This window comes from Lissotriton vulgaris, unplaced genomic scaffold, assembly GCF_964263255.1.
Source record: "Lissotriton vulgaris unplaced genomic scaffold, aLisVul1.2 SCAFFOLD_866, whole genome shotgun sequence".
In the NCBI taxonomy this organism is placed as follows: Eukaryota; Metazoa; Chordata; class Amphibia; order Caudata; family Salamandridae; genus Lissotriton; species Lissotriton vulgaris.
Window position 1 is genome coordinate 41460 of NW_028254841.1, and position 21853 is coordinate 63312.

The 21853-nt window shown below is 46.8% G+C and overlaps 1 protein-coding gene across 2 annotated transcripts in view; it reads left to right on the top strand.

Annotated features, from left to right (window-relative positions):
* The first annotated feature begins 4906 nt into the window (after nucleotides 1–4906).
* Nucleotides 4907–21853, top strand: part of LOC147659395 (la-related protein 1-like) — a 784977-nt gene continuing 768030 nt past the window's right edge. Inside the window, exon 1 of one of the 2 annotated variants that reach the window (XM_086951772.1) lies at nucleotides 4907–4969. In XM_086951772.1, coding sequence (XP_086807898.1) covers nucleotides 4927–4969 — 43 coding nt within the window. In that variant the 5' untranslated portion in view covers nucleotides 4907–4926. The remainder of the gene's footprint in view (nucleotides 4970–21853) is intronic. The other variant, XM_086951771.1, reaches the window with a different exon arrangement.

The following is a 21853-nucleotide window of genomic DNA, read 5'->3' on the forward strand; positions in this document are numbered from 1 at the left end:
AGAATTAGAAGCAGTTTCCTTCTGGCAAAAAAACGGTTATTCATTTAGTGACCTTTACTTTTAGATCCAAAAAGTAGGCTCTCTGCTATGGTATGTGTAAGTTTTAGGACCCGGGGGCATCATTATCCTAATAAAATCAGAAATTCCGGTGTTCCAGACCATGTGATCAAAAGGTAATCTGTAGATCTGAGCCACAATTCTATACAATCCTTATACTTCTGAAAAACTTGAGAACCAAACCGATGTGAACTCAAAATAGCCCATCATAAGAGTGGCATAAAAGGATGTTTAGCTTGGATTTAATCAGGGCCTTATGGCTAAGGTACATGTATTTCAATAAAGTGGAGTATTTTTCCCAAGGATTCAAAATTCTCCCATGGAGGAGGTAAGGACAGCTTTGGTCGCCTCCAAATCTTAAAGCTGGTTGGAGTCCTTGTAAATGCAAAATTAGACTGACTTGGCCAGCAGTGGTGTAGGTTCCTTAACTCAAAGTTCAAAGTTTTATTTATTTATGATTTGGAATTCCAAGGAATTCCACATAAAATACAGAATATAAATCAACTTATACACATCATATTAGTTAAAAATCTTTCTCAGAATTACACTTATTAATACCAAGAAGTTAATATCAAAAACACCATTACAAAAAGAACGAAAACATTTTTTTACCCAGTTTTCCTTACTTATATAGCAATTATTACTAATCTATAGTGTCACAATAAGAGGCATGATATAGCATTAACCTTGATTTTAACGGAACAAGTACACTTATCACCAGAAAAAACAATTTCAAGAGTCCCAGAATGTCAATATTTGATTTGCTTTGTAAGTGACCATTAAAAAGAGAGAACCATGAATAAGTGCAAGCGCATCAAAAGGAAAAGAAGAAGAGTTAAAAATACATCATAAAAAAAAATCTAACAAAATATAACATCATTATTACAGATACTGTAACAGTAGTGTGGGCATGATTAAAATATTACTCCTACGGGTCTTTTAAAGTGTCTATAGTGCTTCGAAATAAGTCAACTTAAAAATTGATTAGATAAACATGAACATTCCTTAAAGATCCCGAACTTCTCACAACCCATACCAATTTCAATAGACATTTAAAAATTCTTTAAAAAAACAAAATATTTTATAGCACATCAATTCAGATGGAGGGGACATGAGGAAATTACGAGCCTGTACTGCCGTAGAGATATTATACTGAAGAAAACCAAGCCTTAAGTATTTGCGACGGACAAAATGGAGTGCCGGACATATAATTAAAACATGATTAAGATCTTGTACACCACCATTACATAGACTGCAAAATCTTTCAGTTTTGGGAATACCTTCCCAGGCACCTGTCACAATCCTTAGTGGGAGAATGTTCAGTCTCAGTAAAAGGAGCACTCGACGTGCTCCATGATACACATTCCAAAAAACGTATGGCTGAGGTTTTTTAACAATACAACTCTCTGAAATGCAATCAAGTCTTCCATTCATAGTACATGACTGCTGATCTCTTTTGCAGGAGATCATGTATATAGATTTTTTAATAACAATCTTTAAGGATGACTTTTCTAAACGGAGTACATTTTCCAAATCAAGTTCAAAAATATTTAACGATTTTAAAAAGTTCCTAAAAGTTACACTTTTCATTAACAAATTTTCAAAAATGTCCTTGTGCAATGCAGCCCTTAGTAAATTCTCCTGCCCATTCACCAAAGCATTACACCACCGCAAGCAAGCTGCCATCGAGAGCACATATGTTGATAGAAGACCGAATTCAAGTCTAAGTGCTGCAATGGGCGCAGAAGAATTTAAGTTACATATTTGGCGCCAAATTTTACCTTCGACCTTCTCAAATATACCCCACTCCCTTTCCTCAATAGTTTCTATTGCATAATTTAATGTGGGCGGAATCTTTATTTTATATACCGCAATGGTATGAGAGAAATGTCTTTTTCCACATTGCAGATAGTCGATTAATACCAGCTGCTTGCGAAATGGCTTTACTTTTACAGTGGGCCAAATGTCTTTTAGCAGAGCACCTATTTGTGAAGATTTTTCCTAAGTACTGATAAAATGTTACAATTTCCATTCTCTCGTCTCCTAAAAACCATTTCAAATTTGGTCTCACCTTACAACCACTATATCTAAAAATCATCACTTTGCTCTTTGAAATGTTTATTTTTAAAAAGTTTTCTTTAGTGTACCTAATCAGTTCCGTCAATCGCCTCTGAAGTCCAATTGGAGTTAGATCCATTATTAAAGCATCGTCTGCATATGGTAGACTGCTTAACTTTAGGTCACCCAGTTGAGGAGGGTCCCCCTTACATTCCCCTAACCGGCTCGGCAAATCATTTATATAAAGTGAAAAGAGCAACGGGGCTAATAGGCACCCTTGCTTTAAGCCATTATTAGTGGGAATTTTCTTTGATAGTCCCTGGGACCCTCCTAACAAGACTTGAGTCCAAGTGGCTGAGTGCAATGCTATTATTATACGCAACAGGTTCCCCGGTATACCCAGAGCGAGCAATTTCCTCCACAGCGTCCCACGGTCCACCCTATCGAACGCTGTGGAGAAATCGATAAAAGCAGTATACAAAGGGGACCTACGACTCACCGGATATTTATCAATGAGAGTTTGTAAAACAGATATATTATCCAGCGTTCCACTATTCTTTCTAAACCCCGATTGCTCAAGAGGGATTAAGTTATTTTCAAAGGCCCACTCTTGCAGATGGATTAAAATACTTTTTGCAAATAATTTACCTGTTGCGTCTAGCAAAGAGATTTGCCTAAAGCTAGATGGAGAATTTTTTGGGCCCTTTTTATAGAGTGGGACTATTACACTTCCCTTCCATTAGTAGGGGATAGTCCCGAGGCTATAACAATGAGCAAACAATGGAAACATGGTTCCTTAACTGACATCCAGGTTCCATCGCAACAAGAGACCATGCCTGAGGTCGTCAGAAGTTACTTTTTGGTTGGGCAAATCGTTTTAGAAAGTTGGTGGACCGCCATCAGTTTGTGGCCAGGTATTTTACCGAACCTGGATCCTGAGTGATGTTGCCTGCACCCGATTAGCATGATGGAATTAAAGCAAGCTTGTTGTTGGGATAAGGACGTTAGCTTGCTCCCTTATTGCAAGATTTTATTTACTTCAGCACTGTGCCTGTAGACCTGGCATCCTACAACCATGATCACAAATGTGTGGTTAATAGCCGAGCGATTTGAAATCGGGTCCTTGAGCCCTCCATAATAGACCTGTAGAGGTCGTTCAGTACAGAGACCACTGTGCATTTGCTGTGGCTGGGATCAAACCACTTTTGAAGTGAAAAAATGGGCTGTTTTTCAAACCTCGCTCCTAGGTAAACCTCTGAAGTATTATTGTAAGCTATGGGGAAACCATTTTTAGGGCTTTGAGACGGATTTAAAGGTTCCACCTAACTATAGTTTTGCAAAAAATGTAATACATAATATACATAAAGGGACGTTGGTCAGAATGCTTTATCCATTGGTATGTTACAAGAGGAGGCATTGAGTCAGCCGACTTGATGTATTGGCTCTTGTGAGTTATCGCACAAAGCTTGTGCACCTTGTTCACGTCATCTTAAAAATGTTTCCTTTCACTTTGGGAACACAGCTCTTTCAAAGTGCGGATTTCTGTTCTTTAAAGAAAAAGTTGTTGTTTAGGTTCTTGCACTTTAGAATACCCAATTAAATTTTTTCCCCTCACTTTTATACACACTTTGTAAGGGCAACTTTAAAGAGGCGATAGAAAGTAAATCGCCACAGGCACGTTAGACTTAAAAATCGCTAGTAAGACATCCATATCAGTGTTTTTTAAAATGTTTATATGGTGGCCACCTTTAGGGGTTACATTTTTTCTATTTTTACAACGCATGCTTCGATTTAAAAAAAAATTTACAATATCATTAGCATGCAAATCCCTGACCTGTTGGCTTTGACAATGCTTAAAACAGATGGGATCAAGGCTACTGTGAGACGACGAAAATAACTCCTTTTCAAGCCAGTTTATTTGGGAAGACTAGCATATTGTGCCTAGTTTGTTAATCCTATTAGCACCCCCCAATTTGAGGTCAAGCGTGGGCCGAACACATTCGCCATGCAATAAGTCTCACATTTGCAAGTTTATTGGCATTGTAAATGACAATGCCTTTTATTAATCTGTTTTAAAAACACTTAAATAAAAGGCATTGTTTTTTCAATGACAATAGCTCAAACTCTCGTAAATGTGAGACCTATTGCATTGCAAATACTTGTTTCTTAATCTACTGATGATTCTCGTATATTGGAGCTTTTTTTTGTCCCCACCTCTAGCGTATCTGCCATTCCTGTCCCGTTAGTGATCGTCGAGCCCCGCTCTCTGTGCTCCTTTTGTATTTCCTTCTATCCTCGCAGTTATCCTCTGTGTGTGCCCTCTCCTCCAGTCCTCTGTTGGCGCTCTCCTCCCATTCTGGTCTAACTTGTGTAGCTCCTCCCTTGTTCCGTAGCTGTCCTGTCTTCCATTGCCTGCTCTCTTCTTCCGTCACGGGCCCCACCCCTTCACCCCCTGCCGCCCATTCATTGCGCAATAGCTTTCTCTTTCAGACATTGCTTTTCCCGCGCCCCCTTTTTGCCCGAAATACACCGCCTTCTTGAGACTGCTGTGACCCACTATCGCGCGACATTGATCTTGTGTCCCCTGCTTTTTCGGTCGACCCTTCATTTCGCTACAACCTCGTGTATGCCCTAAGCGCCGTTTCCTCCCTCCCCACCCCCTCCCAGGCATGTGTACTTCGTGGTTAGTGCGCGACGGCTGAACGCAGGGTTTTCTCCGGACCTGTCACTCCGGGATAGGCCAGTGTTATGACACGTTCCCAAGAGCAGGGGGCGGTGCTCGTGGATCAGGCGTCTCCTCTGTAGCAGAGCATGGCTCCGGATCGGCTGGCTCCCGCAGACTGTCCGCAGTCCGGTAAGCACAGCTCTTCTGTTCTGAGGCTTCGTTGAGTGGGCTCCCGTATCACGGGCGTGGCTGAGGGGGCTTCCGTCCCCCACGACGTATTCCGTAGCATGAGTAATGTGCTCGAAACGACAACTGGCAACATGTCACCTGGTGCTAGCAGGGCGAAGAGCGATCACCGATTGAAGTGTGCGCATTTACCATAACTCTTTTCATGACGGGGAACGTAACAGCGAGATGAAAGTATGACTGTATTACTTGCACTTTTTTCTGTAGTGCAGCGTGGCTTTTATTCAAGCATGGACTACTGGGACACGCTTATCGGATTCAGTGAACTGTAGAATGGCTTAGCACTTGTAAATAAACATGTTTGGTATTTCATTGGCATAGTTAATATTCTTTCGGCATCCTGCTCCTTGAAGGCTTGTGGCACTTAATCTGAACTCATGTGTCACCCTCCCGTTTCGTAGATTTTCATGTCTGGTGTAAGTAGACTTGGGCATTAACATACTGGCACGCACCGGCATAATATCTCATGTTGCCGTTTTGTCCTCTTCGGGGCCATAAACTGCGGTGGCATGAAGAATGCACATCCTCTAAGCAACTAGTTGCTCGTCCTAGTTTAGGATAGACTCGATCTAAAAAAAAATGCTTGTATATAGTTATGAATCCTTTTTCAGATCTGTAAAATTAGTTCTCTCAAACAACTTCAGTGCTGCCCCAAAAATATAGTTTTTCCAAGTACTCTGAGTTTGTGCATCCTCTAGACAGTCTTATCAATGTTAAGATATTGAAAGATTGGGAGTTCCCTCCCCAGGGTCTAGGAGTATCCAGGGTAGGAAATAGAGCCGGGAGTAAAGCGGTGTACATTCAAGCAATCCTAATGTTGAGCCAGGGCATCCATGCCTTGGTGTCTACTGTGGATTGATTGGCGTTGGTTCAAGGCACTTGTCACTCTTATTATGCTATTCTTTTCGATGCCGTGGCATACGGTACTAACTCGGCTCCCAAATTTTTGTAGAACAGCTGGGTCTGCCAGGCCCGTGTGTCAAGTGGTTTCAACAAATGTACAATAACACCGCTTCCCCGCCCCAATCGGATAATACAGTTTAAGATTCCGAGAAACTAGAGTCCTCTGCGTAAAGGTCTGTCATTGCACTGCAGCCTGGCAGTGCCACACTGTTGGACGTGGTCACCTTGATAAAGTGCAACGCCTACAGGTGAGGGAATTTGCATATCAATTAGGTTCACTGAAGGATCATAAACAGATGGTGGTCGCTGTTCATCTTGTTTTTCTGGGTTACTTGAAAGTATGGCAGACATTCAACCTCTTCTCTGTGGTGCTGTCTGTTGCTGTGCACAGTTTCTGCACAAATTGATTTATTACTTACTGCCAGAGCCTTTCTTCTCGGTATGTGGCCGGAGGCCCCCCACACAATACCACTCAGTGCCTCGTAATTATATGCTACATAATTGCACTGTACTCAATGCAACATACACTCCAAATATCACTCAGTGCCACATAATTACATGCCACATAATTATTCTACTGAAAGCAACATACACTCCCCATAATACCACTCAGTACCACATTACATGCCACATAATTACACTCCACTCAATCCAACATAAATACACTCCACATAATACCACTCAGTGCCATATAATTACACGCCACATACCTACTCTACGCATCATAAATACACTCCACATAATACCACAGTGCCACATAATTATATGCTACATAAATACACTGCACTCAATGCAACATACACCAAATATTCAGTGCCACATAATTACACGCCACATAATTACACGCCACATAATTACTCTACTGAACGCAAAATACACTCCACACAATACCACTCAGTGCCACATAAATATGCTACATAATTACACCGCACTCAATGCAACATACACTCCAAATACCACTCAGTGCCACTTGATTACACACCACATAATTACTCTACTGAATGCAACATAACTGCTTTCAATGCCACATAACTATATGCTACATAATTACACTACACTCAATGCAACATACACTCCTAATACCACCAAGTGCCACATAATTACACCACATAATTACTCTACTGAATGCAACAAACTCCACACAATACCACTCAGTGCCACATAATTACACTGCACTCAATGCAACATACACTCCAAATACCACTCAGTGCCACATAATTACTTACCACATAATTACTCTACTGAATGCAAAATACACTCCACACAATAATCAGTGCCACATAATTACATGCCACATAATTGCACTCTACTCAATGCAACTTAAATACACTCCATATAATACCACTCAGTGCCACATAATTACACACCACATAATTACTCTACTGAAAGAAACATACACTCCCCATAATACCACTCAGTACCACATAATTATATGCTACATTATTCCACTCAATCCAACATAAATGCACTCCATATAATACCACTCAGTGCCACATAATTACACACCACATAATTACACTCTACTAAATGCAACATACACTCCACAAAATACCACTCAGTGCCACATAATTATATGCTACATAATTACTCTGCACTCAATGCAACATACACTCCAAATACCACTCAGTGCCACATTGCTCACCACATAATTACTCTACTGAATGCAACACTCCACACAATACCACAGTAGTTGCTAAATAATTACACCACTCAATGCAACATAAACTCCCCATATTACCACTCAGTGCCACATAATTACACACCTCATAATTACACCCTACTCAATGCAACAAAATACACCCCACATAATGCCATCCAGTACCACATAATTAACGTCCCGATTACACTCCATTCAATGCAACATAGACCTCCCCATACCACTCAGTGCCATATAATTACACGCCACATACTTACTCAATGCAACATACACTCCACATAATAACAGTGCCACATAATTATATGCTACATAATTACATTGCACTCAATGCAACATACATTCCTAATACCACTCAGTGCCACATAATTACACGCAACATAATTACACCCTACCGAATGCAACATACACTCCACAAAATACCACTCAGTGCCACATCACACCACATATTTACTCAATGCAACATAACTACACTGCATTCAAGCAACATACACTCCAGATATCACTGTGACACATAATTACACACCACATAATTACTTTACTCCATGTAACATAAATACACAACATAATACCAGTCAGTACCACATAATCACACGTCACAATTACACTGTATTCAATGCAACATAAATACACTCCACATAATACCACTATGTGAAAGTTAAACACCACATAATTACTCTACTGAATACAACATACACTCCCCATAATACTACATAATTACACACTGCATAATTACTCTACTCAATGCAACATAAATACACGCCACAATACTACCCAGTACCATATAATTACATTCAACTCAATGGAACAAATACACCACACATACAATGCAGTGCCACATAATTACCCTACTCAATTAAACAAATACACCACATAATACCACTCAGTGCCACATAATTACACACCACATAATTAAACTACTGTATGCAAAATAAATGCACGCCACATAATTACACACTACTGAATACAACATACACTCCCCATAATACCACATAATTACACACCACATAATTACTCTACTCAAGGCAACATAAATCAGGCCACGTATTACCACCCAGTACCACATAATCACACGTCACAATTACTCTATTTAATGCAACATAAATACACTCCTCATAATACCACTCAGTGCCACATAATTACACACCACATAATTACTCTCCTCAATGAAACAAATACAGCACACATACCACTCAGTACCACATAATTGCACTCTACTCAATGAAACATAAATACACTCCACATAACGCCACACAGTTCCACATGATTATATGCTACATAATTACACTTCACTCAATGCAACATACACTCCAAATACCACTCAGTGCCACATAATTAATGCAACATACACTCCACACAATACCACTCAGTGTCACATAATTACACGCCACATAATTGGACTACTCAATGCAACATAAATACACGCCACACAATACCACTCGGTGCCACATAACTATTTGCTCCATAATTACAATGCACTCAATGCAACATACACTCTACATACCACTCAGTGACACATAATTACCCACCACATAATTACACTGCTAAATGCAACATACACTCCACACAATACCACTTAGTGCCACATAACTATTTGCTACAGAATTACAATGCACTCAATGCAACATGCACTCCACAAAGCACTCAGTGCCACGTAATTACACGCCACATAATTACTCTATTCAATGCAACATAAATACACTCCAAATATCAGTGCCACAATTATATGCTACATAATTACACTGCACTCAATGCATCATACACTCTAAATACCACTCAGTGCCACATAATTACACACATTTACTCTACTCAATGCAACACAAGTACACCACATAATACCACTCAGTGCCACATAATTACCCACCACATAATTACACTACTAAAAGCAACACACCACACAATACCACTCAGTGCCACATAACTATTTGCAACATAATTACAATGCACTCAATGCAACATACACTCCACATACCACTCAGTGCCACGTAATTACATGCCACAATTACTCTACTGAAAAAAACCACACTCCCCATAATGCCACTCAGTGCCACATAATTACTCTACGCAACATAAATACACTCCACATAATATCACAGTGCCACATAATTATATGCTACATAATTACACTGCACTCAATGCATCATACACTCTAAATACCACTCAGTGCCACATAATTTTACTCTACTAAATGCAACATAAATACTCAACATAATACCACTCAGTACCACATAATTACATGTCACATAATTACACTCAATTCAATGCAACATAAATACTCTTCCCATAATACCACTGTGGCACTTAATTAGCTGCGTCGTTAACGACAGGCTGTCCAATACCCCTGAACCAGGGACAAATTATAGTAACACCAAACAGAAGGTTCAGGTACACAATTTCAAGAGCAAACTACAAATTGAAACTACAAAATTGTCATTCAAATAAACAAAGAGGAGAAAAAGACAGAAAGAAAGAAGCCTATATTTCAAGCCCAATTAAAAAAAGTATTAATAATTCATTAGACATGTAATTTTCAGATAAAAGCACATTGCAAATCCAATGAAACGCTCATTAACAATGGTGTTGGGTACAACTTTGTTTTTATGAAGACAGAATTCAGATTTTTTGAAACAAATAAAGAACTTATCACTCGTCCACTGAAGACTCATGATTTACCAGGATTTACTGAATGAAATATTGTGATTTAATACTGTGTATCAAATTTTGTCGTGACTATTGCACAGAAATAGATCATTCTTACTTTGTTAAAGAGTGCTGGACATTGTGGAGAATTATGTTTGTTTGAGACTTTTTAGTCTTAGGGAGATCGAGGGGTTTTGGATCTCCTGTCCTTAGCACCTAAAATTTGCAGATATAAATGTGACACTAGTGGATAGGTGCAATATCGCATAGCCTCAAATCCCCGTGCTCGGTGTGTATAAAATGGTGTTGGCAGAACTAAGGCAACAAATTAATATCTCCAAACACGTGGCTAAAATGCGTGGGATCCAAGGGTAGTAGGTTTATTGGACTTGTGGTTTGTACTGTTTTAATTTTTGGTGAAAATAAATCCTGTCTCGCTCACCTCCCAAATATACCCAACCTTGGAGCTGCATCCTGACACTTATGAAACAGGATATGTGCCCAGGTTTGCAATGTACCGTTATTTGGTACTGTCATTTTATTTCTGCAACCAGTCTTATGCTTGGATGTAATGGCATTAGGTGATTATTCAGTTTATTTCCAGTCATGCTGTATTTGAGTTTATAAGCCCCGGCACTAGCTTCTGTAAGCGTTTTTTTTATAATTTATTAATTGTAATGCAAAACATTCACATGTCAAAACATACATTACAGCACTACGCTAGCACACTTGGTGACGCAACTGCGACGTTGAGCACGTACAGTAGGGGTCAATAGCATGAATTACCTCAAATATCATACCACAATAGTCGATACATAAATCTAACAGCTGGCAATTTAGGCTATGAATGTGTTTATAAGCGGTTACTCTTTAATTGTTTATAGTTAGGAACACTGTCAGTGACGCAGCAAAGTAAATGTTTAGTGCCACTTAATGTCTCTGGGACACTCGTAGGTTGATAGTGATTCTCCATATCTTTAAGCTGCTCGTTGCAGTATTCGATTTTCAAGTAATTTGTCTTGGGTACGTTTTGGGTCCACACCCCTAATGGTTGGCAGACTTATTTCGCTAGCAGCAGTGCCAAAGCGATGAAATTCTTGATGCAGACATGAATATATTTAACAAATCCCAACAGGTAAGCACTCTGCAGCAGCGGCTCCTCCGTGAAGGCGGTGGAGTGTCGCCCCATTGCTTCAACTGCAAGCTCAACACAAAAAATAAATTGATAACTTTCCATTATTTTATATCGTTATTGCAGTTGAAGCCTGGTTTGTTGAGGCAATGCGGGGCTGGACTCCTGGCATCACAGGGAGGAGTGGTGGCTGCACCTTAAGTGTGCATGACTCTTTGACTGGCCGTCTCAGACCGGCCAAACAGTCATGCTCACTTTGCATGTCCTCCACAGGCTCCATTATACAGCCTGGGTGGAGAACATGCCCAGCCTGCTAGTCCGCATCCGAGCACCAAACCATGGCGCTCAGAGCAATTGCAATGCTGCTGGGAGGTAGCGTCCTGATTGGCCAGGGGATTCTGTGAGGCTGGGTGCTTCCTGCTGCAGAGGATGGTGAGGTGGTGGCCGGCGGTATTAAGGTAGGTGCAATTTTATTTTTTTCTTCACCCCGCTCTTCTGCCCCCCCCCCCCCCCCCCCCCCCCTTTCCTTCCACCCGCATTGGGTGGCATCCACTACTGCCTGGGGAGGCTGGGAGGACGGGGGGGGGGGGGGAGGTTATCTGGTATAATGGGATAGCTAATTTGTTATAAAAAATTAGTGAGTACTTGAAGACAGTTACTATGGTGGACACCACCACGCTAGATGAAAAAAATTCAGCACCACAGTCCTGCGCGTATTTCCTTAGGCCACCTCATCAGACTGAGCAGAGTGGGATACACTCTATGAAGGAACCTAGTCCTAGTGTATGATGTGCGGTCTATTAGGTGAAACTGCCAGTTGTAAACGGTAGGCCCGATCTGTTTTTGAAAGTGTCCTAACACAAGATTCCATTTATCTCAAGATTAACTAAAGGTTTGAAACCTTAGAGTGCATGGATTTGTATTGGTATGTAATACAACCTATAGGAGTTCTGTTGGTAAGAAATGTTACCCACAAAATGAGGGGGTTTCTAGTGGAAATGTAGAACAGGCGGCCTTTCAGACTGACCGAAGTCTGTCCTAGAGAAACATTTCCAGTAGGATGCATTCAAAAACGTTGGCAATGTTTTGTAGCTGGCTAAGGGATCTCTTGGGGAAGTTTGTGTAATAGGCTTAAAGTTCTTTGGCGGGAATAGCCACTAATGCTGAAGTGAAGTTTGGTGATAAACGTTTAACTGTGTTTCTTTGAGTGTAATTTTTTGATGCTGATACATTACTGTGGACAGTATCTGTTTCAGAAATCATGTGTACTATTTTTTGTATACAACAAGGCTTTAAAGGAGGGGGGGGGAGGTAGGTGACAAGCTATTTCCCTCAGTTGTCGGTGTTGCAAACCAAGGGGTGCAGAATACGTAAAATTTGGTTCATGAAAGTTACCCTGATCGTATGGCAAGGTGAAGATTTCCCATGTTAGCCATACAGAGAGTTGTTGAAGGGATACTAAAACGTTAGTAGGACAACCAATTCCATTAATGCTATCCTGCCTGCCAGGGTTCAACTGCACATAAGATACGTGCCAGTCGCGGCTGGCATTATTTGCGCGGGGTGGGTGGTGATGGGGGGTCGCACGGGTCAAGGGGGGTGTTGGACAGGCCACATGAAGGGCCGCTCTCCCCCGGCCCGACCAGGCCCGAGCCCGGTCACGCAAGTACCACACACCACCATTGCACGTCCCCCGTCCCCTCAGGGACCCCTGCCTTCGAACATATCGACCTCGTGGGCCCGATCCACTGCTGGCCCGCGCGCCCATCCGGGACGCCATCTTGGACACTCCACCACGAGGCCGCCTGGCCCCCGATCGACCTCAACCCTGGGCCTAGCCAGGCCTCAGACATCCCGGCACCACCATCCACCCAGGAGGTGAGCGGGCTACTTGGCAAGTCAATGGGAGAAAGAGGTGTCGATGGCTCTCCCCCGCCAAGTGCCGCCCGGCCATCGCCTCCCCGGGCGCTGGCTCCACCCCCCTGCTGGGTGTCGGGACACCCTCATCCCGGACCTCCCGACCTCCAGGTGCGAGGGTCCGGACATCAAAGAACATCAGCCCTATAACTGGGGCAGCTCCAGAGCAGGAGGGCAGTTGTATCTTGGAGTCGAGAGACGCAAAGAAGAACTCATCCTTGACGGACTACCGGCGCTGCCGTAGCTCTGCCTTGTGCACCTTTGTCTTGCCTGCTGGCGCTGCCACAACCTTCGTAACCTTCCGATCCTTCGTCGTCGGGACCTGCTGGCGTGGCCGCGGACCGTTTGCAACCATCATCTCATCGGGACCTGCTGGCTCCGCCGCGGACCGTCGTTTCCTCCGTCCATCTCGGGACCTGCTGGCTCCGCCGCGGCCCGATCATCTAGAACGCCGAGCTCGAGGATTGAGAGCTATTTCCACCTTTTTGGTAACAAGACTGTCCCGCTACCCTTTTTCCCAAACCAGAGACCAGAATCGAGGGGACCCCTGAGTCCAGACCTCCTTGTACCATTCCATCGTACTTAGAGAATTGCCTATAAAGTCTCGTTGAACTTTACCCTTGTGTGGTGTCCGTCTGTGGGGGGGAAGTTACTTGTCTGTACGATCGCTGGAGACGGCTCTCCCCGGAGACCTCTCCCCTTATCCTCGGCCGACCCTCCCGGTCCGTCTAACATTGGTGGCCAGCGGCGCGATCCGAATCACCGCATAATCGTACAGAGAGTAGCTTACCCCACGACGAAATCACGATGACGACTAAAGAAAGCGGAGCAACCGAGAAATTCCAGATGGAGAAATTGGACGAGTACAGCCATCGTGAACTAAAACAATTCTGCATCGAACTAGGTATCGCTACCACCGGACTAAGTACCAAAGACGATTTTAAGCATGCCCTGGAATCTTGGGCAGAAACCGGGGCTGCCGGAACCTTTGATCAAAGCATCGCAGCAAAAACCACCACGGCCCCTGAAGAGCGAAGAACGGGTCTCTCGCAAGACGAGATCCAGGAACGAGAAAAAACCAGACTACACGAGCTGGAAATGGCCCGGCTCAAAATGGACATTGAACTTAAGTTGGCCGAACAAAAAATCAACTTAGAGCACCTGCGTCTCCGAGAAGAAAGAGAGGAGAAACAGAGACAAAGGGAGCTCGAGGAAAAGAGACTGGCATATGAACACGAGCGAAAACTAGCTGAGATCGACCTACGCAAGCAGAATAAAGAAGTAGGGGTGTCCGAGCAACCCCACACCCCAGGGACAACGGAGAAAAAGGTACACATCCCCAAGGATGTCGTTCGAGAATACTTCCGAGAGGACGACATCCAGCAATGGTTTAAGGCCTATGAAATCGCTATGACTGCACACCGGATCGATAGAAGCGATTGGGGAGCCGGTCTATGGGGGAGATTCCTCAATGAGGGCCGCGACGCCCTGCTACAGCTCCCGGACCACCAGATGACCTCCTATGACCATATGAAAGCTGCACTCCTCACTCGCTATGGCCTCACACCCGAGATGTACCGTCAGAGGTTCTGAGACTGCACCCGCATCCCGGGTACAACTTGGGTGGACTATGTAAACTATTTTAGCCGAGCCTTCGAGGGCTGGATCAAAGGAAGCAAGGTCACAACCTACGAACAACTGTTCAATCTTATGGTATGGGAGCACCTGTCGAACAATTGCTTCATTGAACTCCGCCAGCACCTCCTCGACAGCAAGTTAACGGATCCCCGGCAGCTCGCAGCCGAAGCTGACCGGTGGGAAATCACCAGAGTGGGCCGGAATGGGTCCTACGAACAGAACCGGAACAACAATGGTCAGCACCGTCCCCGAGGAGGAGGAGGAGGGGGCCAAGGACGAGGAAGAGACAACGCCCCGGTCGCCCCCGCTACCAGCACCACCCCCCCGGCCAACCGGGGCAGCACCCCGGCGCGACCGGGGTACCGAGCCAATGTTACGTGCCATCGATGCCAACGAGTCGGCCACTATGCAAACGACCCAAACTGCCCCCAGTACCAGAGCCCAAGACCCCGCCAAGTAGCCGCCGCTGCTGCTCTGGGGGAGGAACAGATCTCAGAGGAACAAGAGGAATATGAACAGGAACATCAAGAATGGGAGCCAGTCGCCATGGCTCTAGCCTGCTTAGGGGGGAAAGACATGGTCCCGCGGGTCCCCCTACCCGCTAACACCCAGAAGTACAGCCAATGGGTGAGCATCAATGGACGCCGGGCCGAAGCCCTTCGTGACACCGGGGCCAGTGTAACAGCCGTCCGCTGTCACCTGGTGACCCCAGAACAGTATCTACCAAACATTCTCTGCCCTGTACGTTCCGCCGATAACTCGGAAAGTCTGTGCCGGATGGCCTGCGTCCCCTTCGAATGGGGAGGGGTCACCGGCATGTTGAAGGTAACGGTCCGAGACGATGCCCCCGTAGACTGCCTCCTGGGGAATGACCTTGAAAGCTCTCCGTGGGCAGCCGTAGAACGAAGAGAACACCTGGGGATGTTAGGCGTCCCGGACTGGGCGTGTGTCACCACCCGGTCCATGGCCGCCCGTGCCAACCCCCGCCCAGAGGAACCCGAATGGCCGGCGCCGCCGCCTCCGGTCGCCCCGGCCGAAACCACCGACCGTGACGTCCTCCCAGAACCAGCTCAACCTCCAAACCTCGCTAACCTCGACCAGTGGCCTCAAGAGGGGGGGCCCACGCAAGAACAATTTCGCCAAGAACAGAAGACCTGTCCCTCCCTCGAGGGACTCCGCCAGCAAGCACTCGCCCAAAGCGCAGGGGATACCTCCGGAACACACTGGATCTACTGGGACAATGATCTGCTGTACAGTGAGCAAAGAATCGCGGAGCTGGGGGCCAGCCGAGTACTAGTGGTGCCCCTCCGTTTTAGAGACTTTCTGCTAAACCTGGCCCACGACGTCCCCCTGGCGGGACACCTGGGTCAAGATAAAACCTACAGTCGTCTGGTGACCCACTTCTTCTGGCCCAAAATGAGGAACGATGTACACCAGCATTGCCGATCTTGCCCCACGTGCCAAGCCAGTGGAAAGAGCGGCCGCAAACTAAAAGCCCCCCTGCAACCTTTTCCCGTGGTCACCACCCCGTTCGAGAGGGTCGGGATCGACATCGTGGGGCCCCTGGACCCGCGTACAAAACAAGGCCATCGATTCATCCTGGTGCTAGTGGACCACGCCACCCGCTACCCCGAGGCTGTCCCCCTGCGAACTGTGACAGCCCCGGTAGTCGGCCGGGCTCTAATGGGGATCTTCTCCCGTGTGGGCTTCCCCCGAGAAGTCGTCAGCGACAGAGGCACGAACTTTATTTCTAAATATATGAAGTCCCTCTGGCAACAGTGCGGGGTTACCTACTGATTCACGACCCCCTATCACCCTCAAGGAAACGGACTCGTTGAGCGGTTCAACCGCACGCTCAAAGGGATGATCGGGGGGTTGGAAGAGCCCCTCCGTCGCCAGTGGGATGTGCTGCTGCCGTGCCTCCTCTTCGCATATCGAGAGGTCCCCCAGAAGTCCCTGGGCTTCAGCCCGTTTGAACTGCTGTATGGACACCCAGTACGGGGGCCGCTCAGCCTAGTCAAGGAAGGCTGGGAGATGCCCCCTCTCAAGAACCCACCAGATGTCTTCCGGTACCTCCTAACCCTCCGCAACCAGACCCGGCGGTTCAGAGAGCTGGCAAAAGCCAACCTAGAGGCCAGTCAAGAGGACATGAAAAAGTGGTATGACCGGAATGCCTCCTCCATCGAATTTGAACCTGGGCAGCAGGTATGGGTGATGTCCCCCACCGAACCCTGCGCCCTGCAAGACAAGTGAACGGGGCCCTTCAAAGTAGTCGAGCGCAAGGGTCCTGCCACCTATCTCATCGACATGGAATCTTCCCGGAACCCCCTCCGGGTCCTCCACGCTAACAGACTGAAGCCCCACTTTGTGCGTTCCGAACTCAGCCTCCTGATGGCCACAGACAATGGGGCTGAAGAAGACTCTGAGCCCCTCCCTGACCTCCTACGGACTCGGGAGAAAGACGGCTCCGTGGATGGGGTCCGACTCTCAGAGGCCCTCACCCGAGAGCAACGCCAGGAGTGTCGAGTCCTCCTATCACAGTTCGCCAGCCTGTTCTCCCTCACCCCAGGTGTCACTTCCTGGTGTGTGCACGATGTGGACACGGGGGACAGCCCCCCTATCCGCCACCGGGCCTACCGCGTGCCAGATCGGGTACGGGCCTGCGTCCAGGAAGAGGTAGCAAAAATGCTCACGCTCTGGGTCATCGAGCCCTCAGACAGCCCCTGGGCCAGCCCTGTAGTACTGGTCCCCAAAGCGGCCGCCCCAGGCACCACACCGGAACTCCGGTTCTGCGTTGACTACCGGGGCTTGAATGCGGTCACCCGAACAGACGCACACCCCATCCCCCGGGCAGATGAACTAATTGACCGCATGGGAGCTGCCCGCTACCTCAGTTTTTTCGACCTGACGGCGGGCTACTGGCAAATCGGCCTCACACCCCGGGCCCAAGAACGTTCTGCCTTTTCCACCCCTGATGGCCATTACCATTTCAAGGTCATGCCCTTCGGCATGAAGAATGCTCCCGCAACATTTCAGCGGCTCGTCAATCAGGTCCTGGCGGGGCTCGAAGGGTTCAGCGCCGCCTACCTAGACGACATCGCTGTATACAGCCACCATTGGCCCGAGCACCTCCACCACCTCCAAGCAGTGCTACAAGCCCTTCAGCGAGCTGGCCTCACGATCAAGGCCAGCAAATGTCAAATTGGTCAAGGGTCTGTAACCTACCTCGGACACCAGGTGGGAAGCGGCCTGGTGACCCCTCTGCAGCTCAAAATTGCCGCCAGTCCTGGCAGCCCCCCATCACCCAGACCGAGGTACGAGCCTTCCTGGGCCTCACGGGCTATTACCGAAGGTTTGTGAAAGACTATGGTACTATAGTGGGGCCCCTCACAGAACTCACGTCCAAAAATCAACCCAAGAAAGTCAACTGGACCGCAGATTGTCAAACAGCATTCGAACAATTGAAAGCCGCCATGTGTTCCGCCCCTGTGCTCCAGGCCCCCGACTACAGCAGGGAGTTCGTCGTCCAGACGGATGCCTCCGACCATGGCATTGGGGCAGTCCTGTCTCAAGTGAACACCGAAGGCCTGGATCAGCCAGTGGCCTTCATCAGCAGACGACTCCTACCACGAGAACAACGATGGAGCACCATAGAGAGGGAGGCCTTCGCTGTGGTATGGGCCCTCAAGAAGCTCCGGCCCTACCTCTTTGGCACACACTTTCGGGTGCAGACCGACCACCGACCCCTGCAGTGGCTGATGCAGATGCGGGGGGAAAACCCGAAGTTACTACGTTGGTCCATCTCCCTACAAGGGATGAACTTCACTGTTGAACACCGGCCTGGGCCAGATCACACCAACGCGGATGGCCTGTCCCGGTTTTTCCGCCTCGACGAGGAGAGTCCCCAAGAGGATGGGTAACTCTCCCCGCCTTCAGCTGGGGGGGACGCATGTTGGACAGGCCACATGAAGGGCCGCTCTCCCCCGGCCCGACCAGGCCCGAGCCCGGTCACGCAAGTACCACACACCACCATTGCACGTCCCCCGTCCCCTCAGGGACCCCTGCCTTCGAACATATCGACCTCGTGGGCCCGATCCACTGCTGGCCCGCGCGCCCATCCGGGACGCCATCTTGGACACTCCACCACGAGGCCGCCTGGCCCCCGATCGACCTCAACCCTGGGCCTAGCCAGGCCTCAGACATCCCGGCACCACCATCCACCCAGGAGGTGAGCGGGCTACTTGGCAAGTCAATGGGAGAAAGAGGTGTCGATGGCTCTCCCCCGCCAAGTGCCGCCCGGCCATCGCCTCCCCGGGCGCTGGCTCCACCCCCCTGCTGGGTGTCGGGACACCCTCATCCCGGACCTCCCGACCTCCAGGTGCGAGGGTCCGGACATCAAAGAACATCAGCCCTATAACTGGGGCAGCTCCAGAGCAGGAGGGCAGTTGTATCTTGGAGTCGAGAGACGCAAAGAAGAACTCATCCTTGACGGACTACCGGCGCTGCCGTAGCTCTGCCTTGTGCACCTTTGTCTTGCCTGCTGGCGCTGCCACAACCTTCGTAACCTTCCGATCCTTCATCGTCGTCGGGACCTGCTGGCGTGGCCGCTGACAGTTTGCAACCAACATCTCATCGGGACCTGCTGGCTCCGCCGCGGACCGTCGTTTCCTCCGTCCATCTCGGGACCTGCTGGCTCCGCCGCGGCCCGATCATCTAGAACGCCGAGCTCGAGGATTGAGAGCTATTTCCACCTTTTTGGTAACAAGACTGTCCCGCTACCCTTTTTCCCAAACCAGAGACCAGAATCGAGGGGACCCCTGAGTCCAGACCTCCTTGTACCATTCCATCGTACTTAGAGAATTGCCTATAAAGTCTCGTTGAACTTTACCCTTGTGTGGTGTCCGTCTGTGGGGGGGAAGTTACTTGTCTGTACGATCGCTGGAGACGGCTCTCCCCGGAGACCTCTCCCCTTATCCTCTGCCGACCCTCCCGGTCCGTCTAACAGGGGGTTTTAGCGGCGTAAATTTTATAAGTAATAGAAATTAAAAAAACGTACTTGGTCCTGCGTTTTCACTTCTCTGGCTCCTGCTCTCCTATCCTCTATCCGGCAGGAACAGGAAGCAGACAGCCTCCCTCCCCTAAGCCAATCACAATGCAGCAATGGCAGAGTTGTGATTGATTGGGACACCGCCCAGCCAGGCGCCTAAGGCCAGGCCATTTTCTCAATGTAGGCTGCATTGCAGCCTGCGTGGAGAAAGGGCAGAGTACGCATGGCGGGTTTGGGCGGCCCCAGAGGGCTGACCAAACCAGTCATGCTTTCTCGAGTGGGCACACCACTCTTCCCCTGCCCAGCCCTGCTGTAAAGCAGCCCCACCCACCCACAACTAAACACCTCTGCTCTTGCGCAGTACGAGAAGCAGAAACCTAAAATGGTAGTTTTACCATTTTGTGTTTCTGCTTCTCACATTGCGAGAAAGCAGTGGGGCGGGTGAAGGAGCAGCGCCCGACCAGCGCTTTATCTGAAGCCCATTTTATCCATATGTTAAGATATTTTACTGATACCGCATTGCCCAAGCAGGTAGTCTAACTGGTATTGGAGTTATGAAGAAACCTGGGATTTGCTCCAACTTATTTCCTAATGATAGGAGTTAGGTTCTTCTAGGGAACGCTATTGTCGACCCACCTACTAGCATATAGTGATATAAGCAGCTTCTGATCAGTGCAAGTGTTACTGCTGACTGTAATCCTGGGTCCAGTTAATGAAATAATATGAATAGAAGTCTGTTGTAGCAGGTATTGTACTATATCTTGCTGACTGATAGTGGCCTATACTATAGGATTCACAGAGCTGTCTTGGTATACCTGGTTTGTGAACTAAAGAGCCTCCCACTTTGTTTCAGGGAGAATGTTTTTCCCTCCCCTCCTTAAAGAGTGCCAGTAGATAGTGAGCTAACATGGAGGCATATTCTTTATAAAATCCACCCAATGGACTGCCCTTGCCTGGTGCTTTACTGCCTTGTAGATTGTGGTGAAGTGTGTTATCTCATCCTTAGTAACGGGTTGCATGAGGAATTCCTCATAACCACCTCTCAACCATGCAAGGCAGTCAAGCTAGATAAGTGGTTCGTAACCTAATATCCTGGGACTCCTGGGCGTCTGCAAGGCCTACTTAGTGAGTCAGCCACTGTTTATTACATTAATATAAGTGTACAAAGAAAGAAAATGTAAAATTGAAGATTTTAAAACGTTTTGTCAATAAGAAGTAATTAAAAATTGGAAGCTAAAAATTTGTATCTTCAAATTTTATTGTGGGTGCAGAGTAAATGCATCAAACAGAAATATAGTGTGGATGATGGGTGGCCTCAATTGAATTTATAAAAGCTCCAACCTACCCATAACATGTTTTTTTTAATTGTAGTATATGTGAATTTAAAAAATCATCACTTTTATACTTTGATAAATGCTTGTTTCTGTTCTTTTGTGTATTTTGTGGTTCAAATAATTGAAAATGTTTAAGCCAGGATCCCTAGCCTCCTGTAATGACCGAGTAGGATTTCAGTAATTGATTGTGGGTCACCAGGTTACAGTAATGAATGTTGGGTCCACATAAGTGAAAAAGTTTAGAACCACTGGCCTAGATTATCAAATGTTTCGCATTTCGTAGCGGGGTGCTTAGACGTATAGAAATCAGTATAATAGGGAGTAGAGGCTGAGGATGCTCTAGTTGTAATGACCGAGCTTACCATATTGTGCTGGCAGCCCAGGGGTATTTGAGCATGTCTGCTAAGGATCTGCCTGGTCTGTCTCTTCCCCTGTAGTGGGCTTTTGCTTCCCGTACTTAGATGCTTGACCTTGTCAGCAGTCTGCAGTTTTTTTAGAACTAAACTAATAAAGCGAGGGTCAGGGTACACAAGTTTGACTTTCGTTTTTGTTTATATTTCTT